Consider the following 27,899-nt stretch of genomic DNA (forward strand, 5'->3'; position numbering starts at 1 on the left):
AGAGTCAGGCTGCAGCAAGCTGAAGACGAGAGAGCAGAGCCTGGCTGAATGAGGTGTGCAGTGATAAACTGCTTTGCATGTTTAAGTAAAGGGTTAGTTCTTTATTCTGAATATAATCATACAAAACAATAAAACCACATTAATTATTCATCCATAATGCAAACACACATGCAGCCTCATAGCCTTCTTTCATTGCGGCTGAGTGATGCTGTGGACGCATGAATACATCAGTAATAAAAAAAGAGATTATAGTCAGTCGGTACAAGTATGTTTACTTGCATCACAGAACTATGGTTCATCCCTTGTGCCTTCACAGGTCTGGTTACAGTTTAAATTTTTTTCTTTAATTTGGCTTCATTAATTACTTTAATAATTACTTGTTTAACACTGTTAAACTATTCTGTATAGTGTCTTTAAGTGTCCACGAGATTTCACTAATACCCAGTGTCTGATTTTGTAAATAACACATATGCACCATACAGTATATACTTAACACATCACATATTTTTCGTTACTCTGTTTCTGCACACAGGTTCTTAAATTCTTGAAGTTGCTTGGACACAATAGCCTAAGATCGTTTATCAGCAGGGGTTAAAGTGGGATTTGGTAGGTGGAGGAACCCTAAGATCAGGTGTAGCCGTGCAGCGTAGGAACAAGAATCACTTAGAAATAAGTCATATAGTAATTTGCAGGGATAGAACGAATCAACAGTCCCAACATTTAAAGATCACCAGCTGCAGCAGGAGAAACAGAGAGGACAAGTTTAAGGCAAATGTTAAAGAATTACTTTTATAAATGAAGAGTTAAAATATAACTCGTGGATCATCAGTGCTCAAATTCATGAATATGAATGAACTCTGATCATTTTTGTTTGTAACTGCTGTGTCTGACTCAGAGCAGGCTCATGAATATTATTTATGAACAAACATGAATATAAAATCAGATCAGATCAGTGCTGGTGGGGAAAATGAAATTCTCACAGATTTAATCACACACTCGTCCTGTTTTGAGGGCTTTGGGTTTTTGATTCGTGTTCATCTTTCTTGTTTTTATGATGACAGTGTTGTGATACTATTCTGTTCTTGGTTTTTGTGTTCAGTCATTATTAGAGACAAATTGTTGAAAAGCGCTACTTTTTACTGTCTTGAACTGTTTTACGTTTTCTTGAGTTTAGCTTATACCGAGAAAAAAAACAGATTTACCAACATATAGAAATAAAATGACCTTTGACCCTTAGTTGTACCGCTAAATCCTCTACTTCAAACACTTCATTCAATCGTGCAGAAAAAATAAAGAACAAAAAATTAAATTTAAATATAAACTATTTGACCTGTATAATTATCATCTGTTTTCAGTATGGCTTCATGTCACATCTGAAGATCTTTTAAAAAAAGAGCATACAGAGGATGCAGTAAAAATAAAGTAAAAGGGGAAAAGGACACAGGATCCCTTTCCAAAAAGTTAATGACAAACAGTCTTTAGGTTCTCATATAATTCCTTCTTTTCTCCTCTCAGTGTTTTCTGTACTTCTTCAATCGTGTCTTCATCTGCCAGCCGATGAAGGAGAGGTCCACAGTAAAGCCTGACAAAGCAGAAAATCTCAGTTAAAGTTGATGAAGTGTGTTAAACACCTGTGGAGCGCATCATTGGTCTGGTGTTTACCGGGCACACTGAGGTTCTGGTAGAGGGGAACACAGCAGCTGGTTCAGGTGGAGGCTCTGCCTCATGCAGCACTGCCATTGGCTGAAAGCATGAGCCACACGGGGCTGCCATTTCCTCCTGATAGCTGCATCCTTTAAAGCTTTCATCTTCCTCTCAAACTCGTCCTCTACAGACAAAATAAGACAAAGTTTCAGTGACACAGAACCAGAGACCAGCAGCAGTTTGTCTTCTTGTTCAGGCTGATGTGGAAGCATCAGTGCTGCTGCTGTCACACAAACTCTGACTACAGGATGTCTGACTACAGTCCATCTGCTGACTGCTTTCAGAGAGACTAACCTGCTGACAGCTGACTGTGAATAATAAACAGAATAATCAGATTTATGGAGCTGAAACTGTAGAAATTTCATCAGAATGGCAGAGCTGTCACAGGTGTTCCTAATAAAGTGACATGTAGCTAGGGCTGCTCAATTAATCGAATTTTAATCTCGATTACAATCTGGGCTTTCAACGATCATTAAAAATGACTGAGTCGATTATTAGCCCCTCCCTCGTGCTTTACTCTCGCGCTGCTCCCTGTGGCAAATCGAGCGCACCTCTCTGCATTTCGAACACGTGTCACAACAATTAATTAATCACTGATTATTGTTTATTGAATAGCGATGCCTCTTTTATGACAGCAGTCAGTTAGCAGCAGCTCATTAGCTTTCCTTTTATCACATGATGAGGTTTACCAACTAGTGGTCTAGATCAGAACCTCTTTCTCTGTTCATGACATCACTCACAGAGCAACCAATGAGAGTGAGGTGTTGTTGCGGCTTTTTGATGTTGGTTTATGGCTTCACTGCCATGAGATCACATAAAGTGGTGCATAATCTCTCCAACACCTTACCAGCGTTGTGTGAGATTGATGACGCCATCAGCCACACGGCTCCTGTTTGAAACAACGAGAGCATGATGATGTCACACAAACAGGAAGCTGAGGAGCAGCTGTTAGATGACCTGCTGTTCAGTCATTTAGAGCAGCGGTCCCCAACCTTTTTTGTGCCACGGACCGGTTTATGCCCGACAATATTTTGTCGGGCATAAACGCGACACCTTTTTTAAGGTGTCGCGGATAAATACAACAAAATAAAACTAGTACCGGTACCAGTAAATTTATTCATAACACACGTGAAAAGACCAAGGAAAACCGAGTAAACGATAAAAACAATAACAAAATAACGCTGAAAACCGATAAAAACCCTGAAAATCACACATTTCACACCTGAGCCTCAACTCTCGTGGCCCGGTACCAAACGACTCATGGACCGGTCCGAGGCCTGGGGGTTGGGGACCGTTGATTAAGAGGACCCGAGGGAAGCTCGGAAAGCTAAGCGGAAGTTATTTGGGACGACCGTGGCTCAGGGGGTTGGGAAGTGCATTTGTAACTGGAAGGTCGCCGGTTCGATCCCCGGGCTCTCTGTCCTGGTCGTTGTGTCCTTGGGCAAGACACTTCACCCTACTGCCTACTGGTGATGGCCAGAGGGGCCGATGGTGCGATATGGCAGCCTCGCTTCTGTCAGTCTGCCCCAGGGCAGCTGTGGCTACAACCGTAGCTGCCTCCACCAGTGTGTGAATGTGAGAGTGAATGAATAATGGCATTGTAAAGCGCTTTGGGTGCCTTGAAAAAGCGCTATATAAATCCAATCCATTATTATTTGGAGAGGAGAGTGACTGCTGCTGGTTGAAAAGAGAGGTAAAAAAAACTTCAGTGGTGTGGAAACATTATGGGTTCGCGGAGTCAGACGTGGATCAAGTAGACATAGTGTGTAAACTTTGCTACAGTGTCGTAGCTGCACCACAGAGCAACACTGCAAAGTTCACTAAACATAGATGTTTACATTTTTCATTTATTTTTTATATTGCAAACATTTGCACTGTTATCAGTATTTGCACACTATTTTATATTATTTTTTGACAATCTTCAAAGTCACTATTCAATACATTCTTATTGTTAAATAAATATCGTCAAATAATCGAGATCTCAATTTCAGTGAAAATAATCGTGATTATCATTTTTGCCATAATCGAGCAGCCCTACATGTAACTATGCATTTCATTGTAAATATCCATCATTGTATCAAGTAAGACTTACCTGGACCATGTTGGTCAAACACAAACCCCAACAGGAGGGCGTGGAGGCAGTGGACAGTTTCAGGTTTTGGGTGGTGTTGTAGCCTCTTGAACCAGAAAACAGTCACACAGACTGGCAGCTTCAGCTGGTCGGGGATGTTTCCTAAGTCTAAAGTCTGAACCTGCAGAGCTTCTTCAAACACTCTGCGACGCAAACCCTCAGGAGCCTGCACAGAAAGGTACCACACAGACAAGATGCTCACATGTACCACGGAAACACATCTATGACCTGTCAGAGTAATTAAACACATATTTCATGATTAACCTCAGTACCTTATGCAGATGCTCTAGTTGCAGTTGTTTCCCTATGGATGGGACACGTTTGTCTTTGATCTCTTCTCTATCCCTGTCATATTCAGTGCACATCTGACCTCCAGTTAACAGTCCATAGAAGTACTGTCTGATGGGGTAAGCAGCTGTGTAACTACTGCGCTGTGAAAAGTCCTCCACAAGAGCAGGCAGCATCATTGTCTTCTGATCCACAACACTTATGACGAAAGTGGTGATTTCTCCACGCTCAACTTTTTTACTCACCCATGTCGGCAACTCAAGACATTTTTTTTCTGGTTGAACATATTTTTGAATGGCGAGTTTGAAAGTTTGGTTCTCTTTTTTACCAACATGATTTAAAGCTTGACTCAGAGCACGTTCTCTCTTCTGCGAGTCATTCAAACCATGCAGATTCACTTTACTTAAAAACCTGAGTATACCATCCAGTCTTTTAATCCTGTACTCACCAGGTGAAGATGATTCATTTGCAAAGGTACCATTGTCTTTTAATCTTGAATAATCATTTCCTGCTATTGAAGCAAAGACTGGCATGAGAGCAGGGTCCAATTTAAAATGCTCACAAAACTTTGAACGTGTGTAGAGCTTAGCAGGAATTTTGCCATCCTTCTTTCTTTTCCACTCAAAGTTGTCAAGATGAAGGAAACCTTTGCACAAATCAAAGATGTAAAAATCCTTATCAATGGACAGCACAGCACATTGTTTCTGATTTGCAGCAGAAACAATTACAGGGTCTGCCTCTCCTAAACACTGTTCAAACATGATGTCTTTCTCCTTCAAGATTTCTATGAAGACATCTTTTACCAGAGGTGGTAAGACGTTACATCCTTGTGGTGCAGCGTCAGGCTCAGTCTCTGCTACTGTCTTTGCTTTTTCCAGTTTATGTTTTAGACGAGACACAAGATGTTCACGCTTCTCAGGCCCTGAGCCTCCATCCAGGAAGACGTACGGAGTGACTTCACAGTCCTGCAGAGTCTTAAAGAAGTTACAGACCTCATCTTTGAATCCAGGATAATCTCCTCCACAGCGCTGGTCCAGCTTTGGATCAGACGTATAATACAAAGAATAGTACAGAGCTGCACCATCAATGATGAGACCTGTTTTTTCTATGTTAACCTCTTCATAGAGACACAAATCATCTATCATTTTCTTTAAGGTTGAAACCTCCATGATTCCTTAAAGTGTTGTGAAGGTGAGTGGTGGTTATTGTGCTAATGCCTCTGTGTCTGCAGATATTTACACACCTGCTAGAACATCATACAGGTACACGCCCACACTGACAAAACCAGTCACACCTGTTCTGACTAATCTAACATACCTATGTTACTCTTTGGTTTCATTTCTTTTATCTTCATGTCGTGGTCTTCTGTTTTATTTCATTTGATTTGATTTGATTTCAAGTAAACTCAGGTGCCCTGGCTTTTTGTGAAACAATTAATTGGTTCTCGACCCGTCAGAGCATTCACCCATACTTTTAAATGACAGAGTAAAAACGGTGTTAGTGATAAGTTAGACAGAATCATTACCTCGGACTGTCTTCTGATTATTGAGAGAAATAGAAGTGGAGATACTTCTGTTACAAATGCAATATTAATATAATATCAATAGATAATAATACAAATTTTATTTCAATGAATGTAATCACTCTGATCATCTTTTATGTAGAACATAAGCAAAGAAAAACACTGTACAGCTGTGGTCAGAAGATCTTAATAATAACCCCGAACCACCAAGGCTGCAAACAAGTCGACAGCTGAGCTACTAAGTTATACATGAAAAAACACTATTTTTTTTAAAAGAAAGATAGCGATGTAGAAATACACACGACTGTGTTTTCAGATAAAAGTAACAGTCACACAAAGAAAGGCAGAAATAGATGAGGAACAAACGGTGCTAAAAGAGAAAGTTATCATATTCATGAAGCTAAACTTAATAAATTGTGCGTTATTGATCAGTATTTACTCAGGTGTGGATTTACGCATTTGTAATATAGTCTTACATGTGTTTATATTGATTATTTGTGTGTGGATTGAAGCACGCATTTCCTGAAAAGTTACACACAAATCATTGTACACATTTGTGAGTCTAATTTTAAGCTTTTGGGTGATCCTTGAATGAATGTTTGGATGAAACACCCTCGCTTTCGCAGAGAATTCATTCCAACAGCATTTTGATTCTATAACTCCTCAATCACAATATCATGAGTCACAGGACATTCTGGACATTCATGGACACGCTTCATGCAAAATGCACCTTTTATTTGTATGGATGTGTGCAGGTATATGTATACGTATGTATATTTAGTGTACATGTAGTATAGACATGTACATGTGTATATTAATATTTACATATATCTATTACTTACATAGTAATAGTAGTAGTAGCATAGTTAAATTCATGTGAATCTCTGCTACACTTCATGTAACCTACCTGTGACCATGAAACCACCGACACTGTGCAGCAGTCACACACAGTTCTTTACTTTGAATCCATCACAGTACAGCAAACTAACCTGTTTATCCTGCATTACCTGCAGAGGATGTTCATGTAACCTTTAACACAGTTTACCTCAGTTCGTTTAGCAGCAGGTTTCACAATATGAAAAAGCCCAAGTCTCATGTATGCAATGTGTGATTTAAAAACATGAGCACTTACATGTAAGCTTTAACCCTTGGATGCACAACCTACCAATACCTACGCTCTTTCTTTTTGTGGGGTCAAAAATGACCCCAAATAAAATCTGTTTTTGCAATAAACTGGGTGTTATTCTTCAAAATCTTTAAAACAAAGAGTTGTAATATATTCATATTCCAGGTGTTCCTCATAAAACACATATATGACATGAGGCCATTTGCATTTTTACGTATTTTTTCATTAATTTTAAGAAATTGCAGTTTTTGTATCACTACCTAAGTCTTCACAAAAAATCAATGCTTTTTTGCAATAAACTAAAGACATTTCTCTCATTTTGGTTAAGATGATATATCTTGTTCAAACAAAAGAGTAATTTCATTTTTGACATGTACATTTTTTTATTTTCATTCACATTTTAGCACTTAGCAATCAATCAATCAGGCGTCAAAACATGTTTGTGTTCAGAACTACAAATTAAATGTCTTTTATCAATTTTTTTTTTTAATGTCTCAATTCCAACCCTCCTCCTTTATCCGGGCTTGGAGCAAGAAAAAAGTGACCCGAAATAGGCTCTCTGGTGAAGTTACTTTGTGTGTGTGTTTGCATTTATAAGTAGTTTTAAATCTTGTGATCCACAAAACATCATAACAGTAAAAGAAGAAGTGACTGCGTTACAGTCATTACGGGAGCAGCGGCTTCACTCATGCACGATTCATTTGGAGGTGTGAACGTCTCCTGCCCTGATAACAGCGGGGGAGGACTATCCTCCACCTGTGAGCGCTTTGGCACGGGTGAGGTGCCCACGGCAGCACCTGCTGCTTGTTGAGATTAAGAGTGATACACACTTTCACGTCAAAAAGTTGTCATAAATAAGTCTCCAATAACACCAGAAAAAGTCGCCAGATTTGTCGCTAGTCGCTTTTTAGAAAAATAAGTTGCTATGGGGGTCTGAAAACTCACTAAATATAGCGACAAAGTCGCTAAGTTGGCAACACAGGTCCTGGATCATTTGTAGGGCAAGGTCCACAGGGATCCTAGCTGGCCTTCGAGCAGCCATGTTTAGATCAGAGGTTCCCAAAGTGTGGGGCACCTAGATAAACACAAAGCAGGAGATGAAACATCGCCAAATATGTTTCCAAACCAACTTCATTCCAAGCCAAAGACTAGAAAATATGATGAAGCTTGATTGAACTGCTCCAGTAGGAGAAACTTAAGTTATTTTACTTTTCCTTTCTTGTTATTTTTCCTTGCTTTTGTGCAGACATGGTACCTGCACAATCGTTTTGTGTTGTGTTTATTTATTGATTATTGAACATCAGCTCCAGTAGCCCTTCTTAAGTCTAACGATCGAGGCAACTGATAATCGCACAATATCTAGCTTAATACCTGGTTTCTATGAATTCATTAGCACTTCATCAGTGTTACATGAGGTTATAGTCTGAGAAGCAGTGCCAAGACAAAAGGTATTGATATTTATGCAAACAAAAAGAGAAAATAAAATGTCTTTATCTTAAATAATATTTTCTTTTTTCCTGCTAATGTGCCCGGTAAACTCTGTAACATTGTTCATGGTGTTACATGTGATTTCTGTGTCATAAATCTTTTACATGTTGGTTAAACTGCAATAAAAATGATGGGGCACATAAGGATGTTGAGTAACTTGAATTCAATAGTATAATGTGGACTCATAAAAATATTAATCCTTGATGATATTAGTGAACAAAAAAACCTCCAAAATCATATTTTCAAATTTGTTGTCCATAACGCAGTTGAAAAATAACAAATTCGAATGATAATTTAAATTTTATTTTGTTTTTTATTCCAACATTTTATATCCCACTACGTTTTTCTGACCAATCCCAAAACAAAATAGAAAACATTCTTTTAAAACAATTTATTACTTAGACTGTAAATTAGTATTTACAAACTCATAAAGCATAAAACTCCTAACAACATGTCTCCTGTACTTGATGAGGTACGGGCTACAGCATGGAGATACAAATGACATGCAACACACACACACACACAGCATTAACCTTGTACAACAGCAGCACAAGCTGAAGCACAATATGCAACACAAACTGTGCTCACCCGACTTTATTGATCATCAATGACACGTTCTATTAAAAGGGTCCAGGTGATCAGGAAAATTGACAAAATGTGTCCCAGTCAGAAAAAGGAGATAGGGAGGCAAAAGGGTTAAATTAAAGAGTTTTATTTAAGTTTCTATTAATAACTCAACTAAAAGAGAAGGACAAGCCGCTATGACCAGTTAAAGAAACAAACAACTCAGACATTGGTCAGAAAACTGAAAAGTAAATAAAAAGAAAGAAAAAAAAAGAGTTTGGTCACCAAACACTCCTCTCCACAGAGCAGGCGTAAACAATCACCAAACATAGCTCTCTAGCTGCAACAACCAGAGCTCACCGTTCTCCTGCCTTAAATACCTTTAATTGCTGATGGGAGTCAGCTGTTCAAAAGCAAAAAGGTGGCAGCTCAGGCAGGACATACGTAGGACACGCCCACACAGGCAACTTCAGGAGAAGGCCCTGCTAGGGCCGTAACAGAAACAAACACCCCTACAATCAAACACCAGTGAAACACACACACACACACACACACACACACACACACACACACACACACACACACAGGGACATTAAACAGAGCAAAACAATGTATTTATTTTTCATCACCTTTTATTTCCTGAACTAGCAAAACTGAGGCTGGTCCAAGTTTGTATTTGTTAAACTGAGCATAAAGGGGGGGTGGGGTGGGGGGGATCTGATGAAAAGAAAATCACCGGAGAACAGCATGAAATCACAGAGTTAACAGGATTAGGGGCTGTATGTCAGTATGAGCAAACAGAATGTAAGATGGCTGATTACAGACACCACCTGAGATTCAGCCTCAGATGCAGAAAAAACAGGATTACTCCTAAGAGTCTGCAAATGAGCTCTGTTAAGGCCTTGAAGCAACAAAAATACTCCAGAAGGCACAGCACCAGCTGAACGGGTAAGATAAAGACATTTTTACCATCAACATGCTAAAATTTAAAGAGGACCGGATCTGACAGAGACTACAGTTTTTCTGGATGAGAATACTCTCCAAAAGGTGTTTGATTTTACAAAAAAAACTTGTCTATACCAAATGATTTGTCTGATAAATTCTTGAAAGGCTCCTCCTTTCCTCTCTCAGCTGCTCATTAAACACCTGACTGGCATCCATGTTCCTGTTTTCTTCAGTTTCCTGCTGCTCATAAACTATATTTGAGTTAGTGCAGCTCAATCACCTGACTGAAAGAAGTAAAACAAACCAAACTGACAGCTCTTTATTTCCCTGATTTTGTTCTTTTCTTCTTGCTGTATTAAATGTTGAGGCAGGATTGTGTTTTATTTCTGCATTACTTTAAGTTTTAAAAACGTCATCATGTTTATCCAAAAATATAAGGAAGCCATTAATCTCTTAAACCTGCATCACTTCATTTCTCTGTGTTCTTAACGTCTACTGTAAAAATAATATATTTAGTAAACCACATTTAGCTGTTTTGACTCTTTGGTGTTATGGAGTCACAGTCTCTATGACAACAGACCCTAACTCGGCTTTCTTGTCCAAATTCTGTATAAATTCATCCAGACGTCTAGAAAGGAGAGCTGCACCATCCAAAGTGGGATGGATGCCATCTTCCACAATAAGACCAGGGTTTTCCCAGAAGGTTTGCCAGTTATCTAAGAATTTCACGCTGTTTTCTGAACACCATGCAGACAGCCAGTGGTTCAATGACAGCATGCGGCTATAGATGACATCATTGGTCTCATAGGGGAGGGGACCAGAGAAAACTACAGTGTCTGACATTTTTTTGGCAAAGTTACAAACTGATGCAATGCTAATTTTAGTGACCTCGGATTGACAGAAAATGCTGTCATTACTGCCAACGTGAATTACAATCTTCCCATATCTATGTTCATTCTGAAACAGCAGTTTCAGATAAGCTTTAATGTCACCTGCTCTTGCTCCTGGAATGCAATTGATCACAGTTCCTGGAGTCTCTAGCTGCACATCTCTGAGTACAGCATCACCAATAAGCAGAGTTTTTTCCACAATGTGTGGATTGTCTGGATTGGTTTTGGAATCTTCATCTGAGTTCTCCTCTATCTCAGTCTTCTGTACTTGTTCCTCACTTGAGGGCCCTTCCCCAGTAGTTTTTGGATAAGAAATCGTCTTTAAATATTCATATAATTCCTTCTTTTCTCCTCTCAGTGTTTTCTGTACTTCTTCAATCGTGTCTTCATCTGCCAGCCGATGAAGGAGAGGTCCACAGTAAAGCCTGACAAAGCAAAATCTCAGTTAAAGTTGATGAAGTGTGTTAAACATCTGTGGAGCGCATCGTTGGTCTGGTGTTTACCGGGCACACTGAGGTTCTGGTAGAGGGGAACACAGCAGCTGGTTCAGGTGGAGGCTCTGCCTCATGCAGCACTGCCATTGGCTGAAAGCATGAGCCACACGGGGCTGCCATTTCCTCCTGATAGCTGCATCCTTTAAAGCTTTCATCTTCCTCTCAAACTCGTCCTCTACAGACAAAATAAGACAAAGTTTCAGTGACACAGAACCAGAGACCAGCAGCAGTTTGTCTTCTTGTTCAGGCTGATGTGGAAGCATCAGTGCTGCTGCTGTCACACAAACTCTGACTACAGGATGTCTGATTACAGTCTTAACCTGCTGTGACATGCAAGGGCATGAGTCATCTCTGTGGGCCCTCTTCCTTTCAGTGTAGCCAGTAGTGATTCATATTCTACATTTATTAACAGTCCACGATGTCCATGTCTGCACAGTTTTCACATTGATTTCCCAACACTTTATAATCTACAAATATTTTTTAGTTAAATAAGTTTTTTTTTGTGTATCTTGAAAAATTGAAAACTCCGATTACACTTGTAACACTAAAAACAACTAACAACATTTCACCAGAAACATGTTTTTGCCACTGTCATCCTCTGTCATGCTCACAATCTTCTTCTAGCCTGGTCCCAAGTTAACCTGCTTAGAGCCTCAGACTGTTTTCGACCTGTTTGGTGTTGAAGGTCAACAGGGGTCAAAGCAGCTCATCAAGACACACCAGAATAACTGTAAATAATATACTTATCTTTGTAACTGAGAAAGTTTAAAGTTTTGAAACTTGTACTTAGAGTGTTGATACTGATAGATACAACTGTTTATAACTTAAGGTCTCCGCTATATGAGCTCACCTTGTTTCCCATCATTTGGAGAGGAGGCTGTCGATGCTGCTTCAACCTCTCTGTTAGCTTCTGAAATGAAGGAACATCTTTCACATGTGACACTTTTTCATTGTTTTCAGTGACAGCTGATAGCTAAACCAGATTTTATTTTAAATTGTATAACAGTTAACTTCCCTCATTTTGCTTTTCTTGATTTCCTTCTTTTCATTTTTAATACCTTTTATTCTTCTTCCATGGGGAAAGATATCCCTCATGGTGCACATTCGCAATTACTTAGATAGAATAAATAAGCAGTGACGTCCAGTGTAGGACGGACAACACAATTTTATAAGTGCCATCAGAAAGCCTCCATTATATTGTTTTTTTCTTAACCATTCTTCCATAAAAAACAATTGTAAGGTCACTGATGTTGGACGAGTAGGCCTTGCTCGCACTCTCAACTGTAAATCATCCCACAGTTGTTCTGTCAGGTTGAGGTCAGGACTCTGTGCAGGTCAGTCAAGTTTGTCCACATCAAACCTACTCATCCATGTCTTTATGGACCTACTTTGTGCAGTTATGTGCAGCGATGTTGGAACAGGAAGGGGTTGTCCCCAAACTGTTCCCACACAGTTGGCCAAAATGTATTGGTATGCTGAAGCATTAAGAGTTCCTTTTACTGGAACTAAGGGGATGAGACCAGCTCCTGAAAAACAATCCCACACCATAATCCCCTCTCCACCAAACTTTACTCTTGGCACATTGCAGTCAGACAAGTACTGTTGTCCTGACCACCATCAAGAACAGACTCATCAGTCGGATATCCAGACAGAGAAGTGTGGTTCATCACTTTAGATAACATGTCTCCACTGCTCTAGAGTCCAGTGGCAGCTTGCTTTACACCATTGCATCCCACTCTTTGCATTGTGGTTGGTGATGCAAAGCTTGGATACAGTTAGTCGCCATAGAAACCCTTTACACAGGGCTCTCTACGCACTGTTCTTGAGCTAATCTGAATGCCACGCGAAGTCTGGAGGTCTGTAGTGACTGTCTGCACAAAGTTGGTGACCTCTGAGCACAATGCTTCTGCTTACTCTGTAATTTTACATGGCCTACTACTTTGTGAGTTGCTGTCATTCCCTATCGCTCCCACTTTGTTATACTGCCACTAACAGCTGACTATGGAATTTTAGGCTACGTCCACATGTACATGGGTATTTTTGAAAATGCAGCCTTTTCTATGCATTTGGGCCTTTCGTCCACACGTAAACGGTGTTTTGGATCATTGAAAACTGAGATTTTTTAAAACTCTTTGCATTTACGTGTGGACGAGGAAAACTGAGATTTAGTCAACCAACGTCAAAGGTGTGCGCCATTTTTGACTTCACGCTGTGTTTACATGAGATAAATTTCTACAATGGCAGATATAGACAAAATACTGTTGCAGTTTTTTCACGCTTATATACACACACACGGAGTTACTTTCCCTCCATTTAGAAAGACTGAGGCGTCAGAGTGAACTTCTACTTCTGTGGCTTCTACATTCAACACATATGCTCTCACAACCCAAATCCCAACGCCAAAGTCGTCTGTTTCGGACGAAGACTGGGTCGAACCACCTCTTGATAGACAACTTTGAAAGCACGGAGGTACTTCCAGAAAAATGGCGAGAGAATTTTTGCATGTTGAGGACTTCACTTTTGGCTCTTTGTGAGCTACTTCGTCTGCACATTGAAGCCCAAACAACGAAAATGAAGTTGCCTGTCAGTGTTGTAAAAAAAAAAGTTGCATGCACATTGCATTATTTAGCTGATGAAGTGAGGTTATGCAAGACTGCAAACGCTTTCGGACTATTAAGGCAAGTGGTGTTGAAAATTGTAAGACAAGTTTGTACTGCAATTACTGTTCACTTGGGCCCTGTGTTTATACAGTTACCAGCAAGTACAAAGTAGAGGAACTTGTAGCAGGGTTTTACTGAGCCTATGGAATTCCTCAGTGTATTGGTCCTGTGGATGGGACCCATGTGGAAATAAAGCAACCATCCATGAATTCTATGGACCATGTTAACAGGAAGGGGAGGTTTTCTCTGAACATACAAGCCACCTGTGACTAAAGGTATTAATTTATTGATGTTGCGTTGGCAAGGCAGTGTACACAAAACCCATATTTTTGCAAATTCTATGCTGAACACACATTTCAAAAATAGCATGAACTGTGGAACATAAAGAGGCAATTCCAGTTTTCCTTATTGAGGATCCAGCATACCCATGGCTTCCTTACCTAAAGAAAGAATACGCAACCGTGGGAAGCACTGCTCACGAACACTATTTTGGTCTATGCTTAAGTCGAGCTCATTGAATTTGTTTTACAGACTGAAAGCATGGTTTGGAGCATTGCAAAGGCCCTGGCAAGTCTCCCAGTTCGTGTTTTCATGTGTTTTTGCTGTTTTATATTCCAGCGTGATATTGAGGAATAATTCCACCTCACTGTCCCTCCACACATAGGACTCCTTTCTGCTTTTATGTGCCATCTTTGTTTGTGCTTAACTGGCCAACATGGTTAGGATTATTTTGCCACCTTTTTTTTTTTTTTTGCATGTTCTTGACAGCATTTGATTAGTTTTTTATGGAAGCCCGTTTCCGCCACTAAAAAAAAAAAAGCTAGTATCCATAACTCGAAATTTCGAGTTAGCTCTGCCAATCAAAAATATATGTGAATGAGGTCGCTTTCTTGTTACCCGGAAGCATATGGCGCAGGACCGCGCACTCAAAAACGGATCCCAACAAATTAAAGTATGTTTGCTGATAGTAACACCATGTGATTCAGCTAATAACACAGGGATTTCATCATTTGTGAAGCCAGGCTGAAAACACTCAGCAATCTGTGCATTCACGACTGGATGTAATACCGGTAGCTTAGCTGTAGCATTTGTAGCTGAGGTCTTCAGCTTCCGGGTAACATGGAAATGACGTCATTCACGTAGATTACTGATTGGCAGCGCTAACTCGAAATTTCGAGTTGCTTTTCTCAAAATTTTGAGTTAATAAATCGAAATTTCGAGTTAATATGTCGAAATTTCGAGAAACTAACTTGAAATTTCGAGAAAATAACTCGAAATTTCGAGAAAATAACTCGAAATTTTGAGTTATGGATCCTTTTTTTTTTTTTTTTAGTGGCGGAAACGGGCTTCCATAGTTTTTTGCCTTTAGATGTGGACAGAGATATTTTTTCAAAACTGCACGTGTGGTCCGGATTTTTTTTTTAACGAAAACTGAAAATCTCTGTTTACAAAAGTACCCGTGTACATGTGGACATAGCCTTGGTAGGCAGGAAATTTCACGACTGTACTTGTTACACAGGTTGCGTGGTACTATACTGGAATTCACTGAGCTCCTGAGAGCGAAGCATTCTTTTACTCATGTTTGTAGGAGCAGTCTGCATTCCTAGGAGCTTGAGTTCATACACCCTAGACCACGAGAGTCATTGGAACACCTAAACTCAATGATTTGGATGGGTGAGTGACTACTTTTAGTACAGGGTGTGCCATTTATATGGATACACCGTAATAAAATGGGAATGGTTGGTGATATTAAAGTCCTGTTTGTGGCACATTAGTATATGTGAGGGGGCAAACTCCTCAAGATGGGTGGTGACCATGGTGGCCATTTAGAAGTCGGCCATCTTGGATACAACTTTTGTTTTTTCAATAGGAAGAGGGCCATGTGACACATCAAACTTATTGGTAATGTCACAAGAAAAACAATGGTGTGCTTGGTTTCAACGTAACTTCATTCTTTCATGAGTTATTTACAGGTTTCTCTTTGTTCACAGCCATTGACATGTCGAAGAGGTTAACACGTGAGGAGCGGATTGAAATTGTGTTGATATCTGGTGAACGCAGTAACCGGGTCATTGCAGCAGATTTCAATGCAAGACACCCTACGAGACCACCCATCTCCCATGCTACAGTTAGCAAACTGCTTGCTAAGTTTCATGAAACTGGTTCAGTGTTGGATTTGCCAAAATGTGGACGCAAGAAAACTGTCACTAATGAAGAAACATCAGTGGCTGTCCTAGCTTCATTCAGCAAGAGCCCACAGCATCTCAACGAGGGTGACCCAGATCGGCACACAGAATTTGCAGAATGGGCAAAACAAAAATGGGAACAGGACCCTCAGTTCACGCAGAAGATTTTGTTCAGTGATGAGGCAAACTTTTATGTGAATGGTGAAGTTAACAAACAAAACCACTGCTATTGGTCTGACACTAACCCACATTGGATGGATCCCTCCAAGACTGTTGGAACAACAAAAGTGATGGTTTGGTGTGGTATATGGGGTACAACGATACTGGGTCCATTTTTCATCAATGGAAACCTCAAGGCCACTGGATATTTGAAATTGCTACATGATGATGTGTTTCCCTCTTTGTGCACTGAAGCTGGCACGTTCCCTGAGTTTTTCCAGCAAGATGGTGCACCACCACATTATGGGTGCCAGGTCCGAGCATTCCTAGATGAACAGTTTCCTGGAAAGTGGATTGGTCGTCGTGGGCCAGTTGAATGGCCCCCAAGGTCTCCCGATCTGACCCCCTTAGACTTTTATCTTTGGGGTCATCTGAAGGCAATTGGCTATGGTGTGAAGATACGAGATGTGCAGCACCTGAAACTACGGATACTGGATGGCCATATATAAATGGCCATATAAATGGCCCACCCTGTAGTACAGTATATTTTCTATCCATTATCTGGGAAATATATACCATGTTACCCAGTGAGACTTACCTGGACTGTCATGGTGATACATAAACCCCAGTAGGAGGGCGTGGAGGCAGTGGACAGTTTCAGGTTTTGGGTGGTGTTGTAGCCTCTTGAACCAGAAAACAGTCACACAGACTGGCAGCTTCAGATGGTCGGGGATGTTTCCTAAGTCTAAAGTCTGAACCTGCAGAGCTTCTTCAAACACCCTGCGACGCAAATCTTCAGGAGCCTGCACAGAGAGGTACCACACAGACAAGATGCTCATGTGTACCACGGAAACACGTTTATGGCCTGTCAGAGTAATTAAACACATTTATTGATTAACATCAGTACCTCATGCAGACGCTCTAGTTCCAGTTGTTTCTGTTCATCACTGCTGAGGAGTATTGATGGGACACGCTTGTCTTTGATCTCTTCTCTATCCCTGTCATATTCAGTGCACATCTGACCTCCAGTTAACAGTCCATAGAAGTACTGTCTGATGCAGTAAGCAGCTGTGTAACTGCTTGGCTGTGAAAAGTCCTCCACAAGAGCAGGCAGGATCATTGTCTTCTGATCCACAATATTTATGACGAAAGTGGTGAGTTCTCCACGCTCAATTTTTTGAAGAACCCATAAAGGCAGCTCAGAATCAGTCTTTGTTGGTTCAACATATTTTTGAATGGAGAGTTTGAAAGATCTGTCCTCGATCTCACGAACGTGATTTACAGCATTTTGCAGAGCTTGTTCTCTCTTCACTGAATCATTACAGCTGTCCAGCTTCAATTTGCTTAAAAATGTGAGCATACCATACAGTCGTTTGATGTCGTTTTGGCCAGGTGAAGATGATTCATTTGCAAATATTTCTTTACCTAATCTTGAACAATCATTTCCTGCTATTGAAGCAAAGACTGGCATGAGAGCAGGGTCCAATTTAAAATGCTCACAAAACTTTGAACGTGTGTAGAGCTTAGCAGGAATTTTTCCATCCTTCTTTCTTTTCCACTCAAAGTGTTTAAGATGAAGGAAACCTTTGTGCACATCATAGATGCAGAAATCTGTGTCAATGGACAGCACAGCACATTGGTTCTGATTTGCAGCAGAAAAAATCTCAGGGTCTGCCTCTCCTAAACACTGTTTAAACTCTATGTCTTTCTCCTTCAAGATTTCTATGAAGACATCTCTGACCAGAGGTGGTAAGACGTTAGGCCTGTATCTTTTTCGTACAGTGCAGCCAAGCTCAGTCTTTGCTACTGTCTTTGCTTTTTCCAGTTTTTTTTTTAGATGAGACACAAGATGTTCACGCTTGTCAGATCCTGAGCCTCCATCCAGGAAGACGTACGGAGTGACTTCACAGTCCTGCAGAGTCTTAAAGAAGTTACAGACCTCATCTTTAAATCCAGGATAATCTCCTCCACAGCGCTGGTCCAGCTTCAGATTAGAGTAATAATACAAAAAATAGTACAGAGCTGCACCATCAATGATGAGACCTGTTTTTTCTATGTTAACCTCCTCACAGAGAGAAGGTATCTGATCTATCAAGTCCTCTAACTTTAAAATTCCCATTATTGCTTAAAGTGTGGTGAAGGTGAGCGGTGGTTATTGTGCTAATGCCTCTGTGTCTGCAGATATTTATACACCTACTAGAACATCGTACAGGTACACACCCACACTGACAGATCCAGTCACACCTGCTCTGACTAATCTAGCATACCTATGTTACTCTTTTGGTTTCATTTCTTTTATCTTCATCTTGTGGCTTTCAGTTTTATTTCACTATGTGGTGCAAAATGAAATGTGTTTCATTAACTTTCCAGCTCTGTTAATATATCAAAGATACTTAGTTCTTTAAGATAAGAAAACGATACGATAAACCTTTATTAGTCCCAAACTAATAAAGGTTAAAAAAGGTTTTATTATCAACACATGTCCCAACTGGTGTTTAAAAAATCAGTATTTAAATTCAGTAATGAACTATGTTGTGAAGAGGAGCTTTTCAAATTGAGAGCCACTGCTAAAGAAAGGCACGATTTTACCACCTCTCGGGTTGATCACTGTAACACTGCCTATTCAGTCCATGTTCTCCTTTCTTTACTACAAACAGTCCAAACTCAGGTGCACTGGCTTTCTGTGAAACAATGAATTGATTGACTCATTAGAGCATTCACCCATACTTTTAAATAACAGAGTGAAAACAGTGTTTGTGATAAGCTAGAGAGAATCATTACCTCAGACTGTCATCGGATTATTGTGAGAAAACCTGATATTGTTGGAGACTATGTGAGGAGCAGGCATTGCACTGAAGTAAAACACATTTACAAAAGATTTCAACATTTCATATCTTGACTCATGAGCTTTGAATAGCTGCAAATCACTGCAGTGTGTTTGTATTCACATTTTTAGGTTTCTAATCAGAGGTGAAACAACTAGAGTCATTTGTCACCTAAGTAGAGGTAGAGATACTTGTTAGAATCAGAATCAGAAAGGGTTTTATTGCCAAATGTTGAGCAGGTTTACAACATCAGGAAATTGCTGCGGTGCTTCAGTGCAAACATACTGTCATAAATTACGCTTAAATAGACAAGAAAATGAAAGTAAGAATAAAAATTAAAAGTGCTACGTAGAAAGATATATACATGAGTGCAGGTGGTGATCAGTGCCAAACATGGAATGATGCAGTGACACAGCGTAGGGTCATGTGTTAGTGGCGGGCACAGTCATACGGTTATTGTTCATGTGTCCAACAGCAGAGGGGAAGAAACTGTTCTTATGGCGAGAGGTTCTGGTGCGAATGGACCAGAGCCTCCTGCCTGAGGGGAGCAGGTCAAACAGGCTGTGTCCAGGGTGAGAAGGGTCAGCTGAGATCCGAGCTGCACGCCCCAGTGTCCTGGAGGTGTACAGGTCCTGCAGAGATGGGAGTCTGCAGCCAATCACCTTCTCAGCAGAGCGCACAACACGCTGCAGTCTCTGTTTGTCCCTGATAGTGGCTCCAGCGTACCACACGGTGATGGAGGAGGTGAGGATGGACTCGATGATTGCAGTGTAGAATTGCATCATCGTCCGTGTTGGCAGGTTGAATTTCTTCAGCTGCCTCAGGAAGTACATCCTCTGCTGGGCTTTCTTAATGACGGAGGTGATGGTGGGCTCCCACTTCAGGTCCTGGGTGATGGTGGTACCCAGGAAGCGGAATGAGTCCACAGAGGTGACGGGGGTGTCAGTCAGGATGATGGGGGGGAGTGGGGCTGTGTGCTTCCTGAAGTCCACAATAATCTCCACTGTCTTCTGGGCATTCAGCACCAGGTTGTTGTGGCTGCACCAGGACACCAGACGTTCAACCTCCCTCCTGTAGGCAGACTCATCCCCGTCCGAGATGAGTCCAATAACGGTGGTGTCATCTGCAAACTTGATTAGCTTGACAGACTGGTGGGTGGAGGTGCAGCCGTTGGTGTACAGGGAGAAGAGCAGAGGAGAAAGAACACAGCCCAGAGGGGAGCCGGTGCCATATTAATATAATATTAATGCATAATAATGAAAAGTTTATTTCAATTAATGTAATCACCTTGAACATCTGTTATGTAGAAAGTAAGCAGAGGAAAACATTGTACAGATGTGGTCAGAAGATTGCATACTCTAAAAGATTAAGAATAACCCAGGAACCACCAAGGCTGCAAAACCAACAGCTGAGTTAGTAAGTTACACATGAAAGCAGTAGAAAGAAGAACAAAGATAGTCTCTGTCACCAGCTGCATCTGGAGAGGCCCAGCATCCACCTATTGCTTTTCACTGTTCACAGCACTGTTTGTTCCTTATCTATTTCTTCCTTTCTCTAAGATGATGTGGACTTGAAAGAGCAGTTTGTAAGAACTGATCCTGCCACTGAGACAGGTTTCTCAGGTAGGAGGAAAGTAGCTCTGTGCATCTTGACCATGTTTGGCTCCACTCCACAGTGAACTTTATCAAAACTAAATACCGATCCCAGCTCATCAATGAGCACCCCACATGTGTATAAGGATGACCCTGACTCCATTCAAGCCCAGGTTTAAAATGCTGTCAGAATAAGCTAAAGCTCAATTCATTCACTGAGCAGAAAAGTGGGGAGTTGATTAAATATGGAGAGAAATTTGCACCCAAATGTCTGAAACTACACGTAACATCTCCCTCACTCACTCACAAAACCTCAAATACGTGTGCACCGGTCACCTGGTACACACAGATCATATCACATGCCCACGTGGGGTTCACACAGATCGACAAGTGCAAGCTATGTTCAAGTCCCAGTGTAAAACTGGGACTTCTGGGCTTCAACTGTGTACCTGTGTCTATTTGTTTTGTTTTGTTTGTTTATTCTTTTTACTTATTTCAAATAAAGGGGACACTTATGCTCCCAGCAAGGTTTTTGAAAGATAAAATTATCAGATTCATGAAGCTAAACTTAATCAACTGTCTGTTAATGATCAGTATTTACACGGGTTTGGATTTATGCATTTGTAAAATAGTCTTGTGTGTTCAGATTGATTCTTATTTCTGTGTGGTTTGAAGCACGCACATGTGAGTCCTCAAAAGTTACACACAAATCATTGTACTCATCTGTAAATATTATTTTACGCTTGTGGATCATGTTGTATGCATTTCCAACACTTTTAAGGCAAATTTCTCTCTTTTTCAACCTCTTTAAATTTTAGTTGAATACCCCTAATATACTGTTTATGCTGTGTTTATATTAGACTCTGCAAAGCTGGTATGAAGGTGGAATTCAGTGAATGAATCTCAGGATCATCATCTAAAAGTCATCTGAATCTCTGCTACACTTGATGCAACCTACCATGAAACCACAGACACTGTGCACCAGTCACACACTGTTCTTTACTTTGAATCCATGACAGTACAGCAAACTAACCTGTTAACCTGCACTAACCTGCAGAGGATGTTCATATAACCTTTAACACAGTTTACCTCCGTTTGTTTAGCAGCAGGTTTCACAATATAAAAAAGCACAATGTCACATTACAGACCCAATGTGTGATTTAAAATCATGAGGACTTACATGTAAGCTTTAAATGAGCAGTCCTTACCTTTAAATATCACCTGCCTGTGAAATACAGCAGCTGGACCTTTAGCTAGCAGCACAGTTTGTGCATTTGTTAAGCTGATAGAAACATTGCGTTTGAAATTACCTGCCACTTAAAAATAGTTTACTCCTTTTATGTTTTTATTGTCTTTATTTTTATCTCATCTTCAGTAGAGCTAGCTAGATGCTGAAGCAACATACAGACACCTGCAGTGTCATGGTCCGGAGTCTGGTGACTCTGTGTTTATGTTTTGTTTTCTTATATTTATATGATTTAGTGGTTTGTCATGGCTTTGTCTTTCGTATTTCTAGTATTCTTAGTTATTCTTTGGTAATTTAAAGATTTTCCAGGCCTTAGGTTTTGTCAGTGTGCCTACCTTGTGTTCCTTGTGTTACATCTAGAGTCCTGGTTTCTATGTTCGTGTATTTCCTTTGACAGTGCCATGCCCCGCGTCAGTGTATTCTGTTTGCTCCCCCTCTGTCTTATCTCGTTTGATTATGTTTAGCTGTGTTCTCTGCCTGTTTGCCATTTCCTCGTTTCCCTCTGTGTACATTTATTGTGTGTGTTCACCTCTGTTCCTCGTCAGATCGTCTGTTTTCTCCTGGGTGTAATGTGTCTCATTCCCGGTGTTTATGTCTCAGGCTCCGCATTCCTGGTGTTCAGGTTTTTGTAACATTTACTAATAATAGTACTACTAATTACTTTCCTCATGTTCTTTTGTTAGTTTATCCCAGTGTAGGTTTTGTTAGTCTAAGTCCCCCTCATGCTCTGCTTTTGTTTCATTTTGTCTTTCACTAAATAAATTCACTCACAGCTACGCTGTCATCAGTGCCTGCACTTTGGTCTGCTTTCTCTTCTCTCCACACGGTTCCCTCGCCAACTGTGACCAAACCAGTTAACCTCTGACTATGGCACACAGTTTTGCCTATTTGGTCTCTTTTCATCAGTCAGTATAACACATAATACATCCTAGATAAGCGGAAGAAAATGGATGGATGGACAACGGGTTTACTTGTAGCACAGAACTATGGAGCCCAGCACAGCACTGCTTAATCCCTTGTGTTTGGAGCTTTTTAATGTTTGAATTATGAACAGGCCAGTGTTTTATCAAAGAATCAACCATTCATTGTTTGTTTAAATATATACTAGTTTTACTGTAGTGTTTAATTGCTTGAAGCAAAATATAATAAAATGAGGGGTTACTCAACAATTCTGCACAGTACTATATTTAAACAAACTGATAAACATCAGACTGAAAAAAAGCAAATTATTTTAATGCTGTTAAAGCTAAACAATCACCAATGGTCAGTATTTGATACCAACTGGAGACCAACACTATTGGTTGCTGCTACAGTTCAATATGAAACAGAATAGATCTTTATTGTCACTGTTACAAGAACAACGAAACACAGTTTGGCATCTCTCCGTTGGCAGCATGTAGATTTACACTCAGATTCTTACAACGTAAGTATCTAGAAAGTAAGATAGTCGTTTTTTATCTTTACAAAAAAAGGTATGTAAGATAAAAAGATATGCAATGTAAGCAGGAAGTGAGGGATTAGTGCATTATAAGGTGCTATGTGAACAGTGGTATTGCACATTCAGTAAGGTTTAGAGCTGCTGGGTTGCTACTATCATAAATACAGTTATATAGCTAGAGGTAGGGGTGTTGGTTGCAATACAGTATAATAAATACGGTTTATAAATACAGTGTAAATGTCCATGAATGTAAACAGCACAGTTAGCCTTCAATCAGGGTGGAAGTAGGGCATGTTTTCACAACCACATCACTTCCTTATTTCTTTCCTTTAATTTGGCTTCATTAATTACTTTAATATTTACTCATTAAACAATGTTTTTGTCATTGTACTATATTTGTCTGCAACTATTCTGCATAGTCATTAAATGTCAAGAATGTCTTCATTCTTGACACTCGATGTTGCTTGGACATAATAGCCTGAGATCATTTATCAGCACAGGTTAAAGTGAGATTTGGTAAGTGGAGGAACCTTAAGATCAGGTGTAGCGGTGCAGCATGGGAACAAGAATCCCCTAGAAATTAGTCATATATAAAAAGTCTGCTGAAAGAGCTTTTTTTATATATCAGTCTGCACCTTTTTAACAACAACAATACACCTTTAATGTTTACCTGCATGAACTCTGAAGTGTCATATTAGAAACAAACGGCATCACTGAGAGCACATTCAGTAGTCCTGTTGTGAGTTCATCAGATTTAATGATTTTGTACTGAAGCATTCATTTTACTGATGCATATTCTTTATTGATCTCTGCCACCTGTTCCTCTAATAGTGTTTGACTGCTGTAAGCTGCTCAGCTGATCCACTTTGTGTAGTCAACGTGTGACGCCCCTCCTTTCATGTGAGCGCACTCAGAGCTTGAAGTCGAAACTTTGGTTGGCAAACACAGTTAATAACTGGTTTCCCGAACTATCAGCTGATGTTCAACTAATAGAATTCAGAGAGTGAATCTAATCAGCATCTCCAGCTTAAAGTTAAATTGATGTTTCAGACAGAAAGATGGACAATAGAAAGTGAATAAAAGAAAGTTAAGACAGAAAACATCTGACAAAGAAACACAAACTGTTCTTGTTTAACTTTCTTGTTTTTATGATGACTTTTACTTTTGTGATGATTTTCTGTTTTTAGCTCAGCTAAGTTTCACCGTTTTGTTTTCCTCTGCAGTTCATCCATGTTTACTATTCGTTTTTTATGTTTTGTTGTCTTCTTGTTCCACTTCCTGTTTATGTTAGTAGCTGCTTTTCTTTTTTTCTGTGTGTGGTTTTATCAGAATCAGAATACTTTATTGATCCCTGGGGGAAATAATTTTTCGTTACAGTGCTCCATTATAAACAAACATTAACAAAGACAGACAATACACTAACTAAGAATAGCACAATATATACAGGCATACTGGCCTTTTGGATCAGTTTATCAAGTCTGTTGGCATCTGCGACTCTCAGCCTGCTCCCCCAGCATGCAACAGCATAGAGGATCGCACTGGCCACAACAGACTCATAGAAAATCCTCAGCATTTTCTGGCAGATGTTGAAGGACCTCAGTCACCTCAAGAAATAGAGACGACTCTGGCCCTTCCTGTAAAGTGCTGTGGTGTTTTTAGCCCAGTCCAGTTTATTGTCAATGTGTACTCCAAGGTATTTATAGTCCTCCACAATGTCAACACTGACCCCCTGGATTGAAACAGGGGTCAAGTGTTTCCTGGTCTTCCTGAAGTCCACGATCAGTTCCTTGGTCTTTGCCACGTTGAGCTGCAGATGATTCTGCTCACACCACGTGACAAAGGAGTCGACCACAGCCCGGTACTCTGTCTCTAACTTCAGCCTGTGTGAGTGTCTGACCTGGCCTCATTATTTTTCTCTGCTGTTAATTATTTGTATCTGTTGTTGAATGTTCTCACCTCCATCTCATCTTCAGTTACTACAGTTACTCATATTTTGTATTTTAAATACATAACGCCGTACATGTATTCTGCTACTCCCCAACACTGCAGAACAATGAGGCGACTGCTGAATGTTACAGGTGCTGCCAGAACGCCACCAAAGGCAGATTACAGTGTAAACAGTGTCTCCAGGTTGTCAGACCTGCAGGTATCAGGCTTCTGATGTTCTCCTTTATAGTGGACAGGAATTATTTTTTGGAATAGCACAAATAATTTGTGTGGCATCCTATTTAATGCAGAACACCAGATTGTTATGTAAATAGTTTGAAATGGCTATTTTAAAAAAAAAGGTAAATGACAGCAAATAACTTGCTGTTTGCAAAACTTGTGCATATGATTTTAAAATGTACAATTTAGATTTGTATTTAAAGTTATGAAATATGATTCAATAAACATGTTTGTGGTTGTTACAGTAAAAAATATAACTTTTTCTACTCTGATTTTATGTTTTTTGTCTGATTTTAGATCAATTGTGTTAATACAGTCTGTAAAAATGAAAAAATAACTCCAACTTCAGATACTTGATGTTATGCTGAAATGCAGTTTTTAGTTTTGTTCACACATGCAGTTTTAATTGACCTCTTTATGGTTACAATGAGAAAAAAAAACCATCTGTTAATATGAGTGCCATGGAGAATCAGTGAAGCTTTTAAGGGTATTTATTAGGAAGCATTCTAACTATTGACTGACCTTACCAATTACGACAGAAGCTAATATATGACATTGGGTAATTAGTGAGTGCTTCACGATCAGTGTTGGTCAAGTTACTTGAAAAAAGTAATCAGTAACTAATTACTGATTACTCCCCCAAAAAAGTAATCCCGTTACTTTACTGATTACTTATTTTCAAAAGTAATTAATTACTTAGTTACTTAGTTACTTAGTTACTTTTTAAAAACACGATTTACAACCTGAAGAGGTGATAAAGCGATAGCTCTTTCAGCCCAATTCTACTTTTTCTACATAATCCATCATACAAAATGTAATCAAATGGAAAAGTCTCTTTTTAAAACTTGTTTTATCAGTTTTAATCTTTTAACTTTATGCATCAAGCAAAACATTAAATTATATGCAACATTCTCTGACTTGAATAAATTAGTTTAACATTTAAACCTATTTTCTACACATTCCAGCTCATAAAATAAAATATTTTTTGTGTTTTCACTCACTCTTTCAAACAGATGCAAGTAAAACACAGCAGAAAATAAATAAAGTCAAAGACTCAGCGGTCCTTTTGCTCTATTTTCACCTGTAAAGCAGGAGCAGGGTAGGCGGAGGTTTACCCTGGTGTAGGTGTGCTGCGGTCAGTTGAAGAATCCGCGCGAGTGTCTCTGTGAGTTTCCCATCATGTCGTAGCTACTCGGTGCTTGCTCGGAAGTTTAGGGGTTTTTTTCGCTGTAAAAAGAAGTTTTCTTCCCACGCATGATGGACGCTAATGTTTTTGTCACTTTTTATGGAATCAAACTCAAAGTAAGGTCAGTACTTCCACACTTTAAACGCTGCACGCTCATACTCTCTCCCGCACTCGATATATTATCCATTGTTGATCTGCACACAGCTGCTGTCACCAACGTCGCACTTGCTTACGTCACTGTCATGAGACATTCTCGCAAAAAAAATCACGGTTTTAGTAACGCAGTAACGCAGCGTTCCTACGGGAAAGTAACGGTAATCTAATTACCGATTTTGCAATAGTAATCCCTTACTTTACTCGTTACATGAAAAAAGTAATCAGATTACAGTAACGCGTTACAAGTAACGCGTTACTGCCCATCTCTGTTCACGATAGTATAAACTGCATAGTAACTTTAAGCTAACAGAAAGCTAACACAAAGATGGTAAAACACACAATAATATCTACAAAGGTATTTACAAAACTCATATCAATACTAATGTTACACAACAGTATTTTTGAAATGCTTACTGATGTACGCTAACCACAATTTATATTCTGTCCAGTTGAATCGTATTACCAATACACACGGACTCATCCTTTGTCAGCCAATTATAGTAAAAATGGATTCTTATTGGACTGAATCTGGAGTCTTCCTGTTTTCCTGTGTGTGATCATCCATGAATTGAGGAAACTTCTTGGATGAGAGGTGAAACATCTTCAAGGAAAATTAAAGAAGTCCAGATGCTTTTCTTTCCAAGCTCCTTAGACCATGTGAATAAATGATAATGAGAACTCTGACTGTCTAATAGTAGAGGATCCTTCCTGACCCATATCTGTGAGGTCAGGTGGATTAACAACCTTGCAAGCGTGTGGTATGATGACATGCGAAAGCATGAAACTAGCATTTAGGTTCATGAATGAACTGTACTTGTGCTACATACATGATGATGTCTGAGCTCTACACAGTGAGCTGTCTGTGAAGACTCTAGATTAAAACAGCAAAAATGTTCATTCTTTTTTTTCATTAGAAAGATAAAAACTTTCGAGATTTTAATGGCAGATTTAACACATTTGCTTCTGATCATCACAAAGACATGCTTTCTCTTCAGTAAATCTTCCTGCTCTCATTGATTTAGATTAGATTAAAATATTAGGACGATAAATAAAATCAGGTTCTCCATTCTCACTGAGACAGTTTGTTTCTTTTAGCAATAATGTCATCATCTTGTTACCCCAACATTAGAAGT

The 27,899-nt window shown here is 39.7% G+C and overlaps 2 protein-coding genes across 3 annotated transcripts; both read right to left on the bottom strand.

Moving 5' to 3' along the window:
* Positions 1–956: 956 nt before the first annotated feature.
* Positions 957–5,345, bottom strand: LOC113026148 (single-strand DNA endonuclease ASTE1-like). The gene is made up of 4 exons (XM_026174612.2): positions 4,108–5,345; positions 3,797–4,001; positions 1,663–1,828; positions 957–1,582 (listed from the first exon to the last, which is right to left on the bottom strand). Exons 1-4 carry the CDS (start codon positions 5,290–5,292, stop codon positions 1,462–1,464), a joined length of 1,677 nt encoding a protein of 558 aa, XP_026030397.2. The 5' UTR covers positions 5,293–5,345; the 3' UTR covers positions 957–1,461.
* A 3,201-nt stretch (positions 5,346–8,546) lies between these two features.
* Positions 8,547–18,347, bottom strand: LOC113026143 (single-strand DNA endonuclease ASTE1-like). 2 transcript variants are annotated; one of them, XM_080304513.1, is made up of 6 exons: positions 17,065–18,347; positions 16,756–16,960; positions 12,003–12,062; positions 11,162–11,327; positions 10,761–11,083; positions 8,547–9,335 (listed from the first exon to the last, which is right to left on the bottom strand). In XM_080304513.1, exons 1-6 carry the CDS (start codon positions 18,274–18,276, stop codon positions 9,253–9,255), a joined length of 2,049 nt encoding a protein of 682 aa, XP_080160639.1. In that variant the 5' UTR covers positions 18,277–18,347; the 3' UTR covers positions 8,547–9,252. The 2 variants fall into 2 exon arrangements, with proteins under 2 accessions (XP_080160639.1, XP_026030392.2); XM_026174607.2 differs by having other exon boundaries at positions 8,547–11,083; positions 17,065–18,343.
* Between the last annotated feature and the right edge of the window lie 9,552 nt (positions 18,348–27,899).

Source organism: Astatotilapia calliptera, chromosome 7 (genome assembly GCF_964374335.1).
Source record: "Astatotilapia calliptera chromosome 7, fAstCal68.1, whole genome shotgun sequence".
In the NCBI taxonomy this organism is placed as follows: Eukaryota; Metazoa; Chordata; class Actinopteri; order Cichliformes; family Cichlidae; genus Astatotilapia; species Astatotilapia calliptera.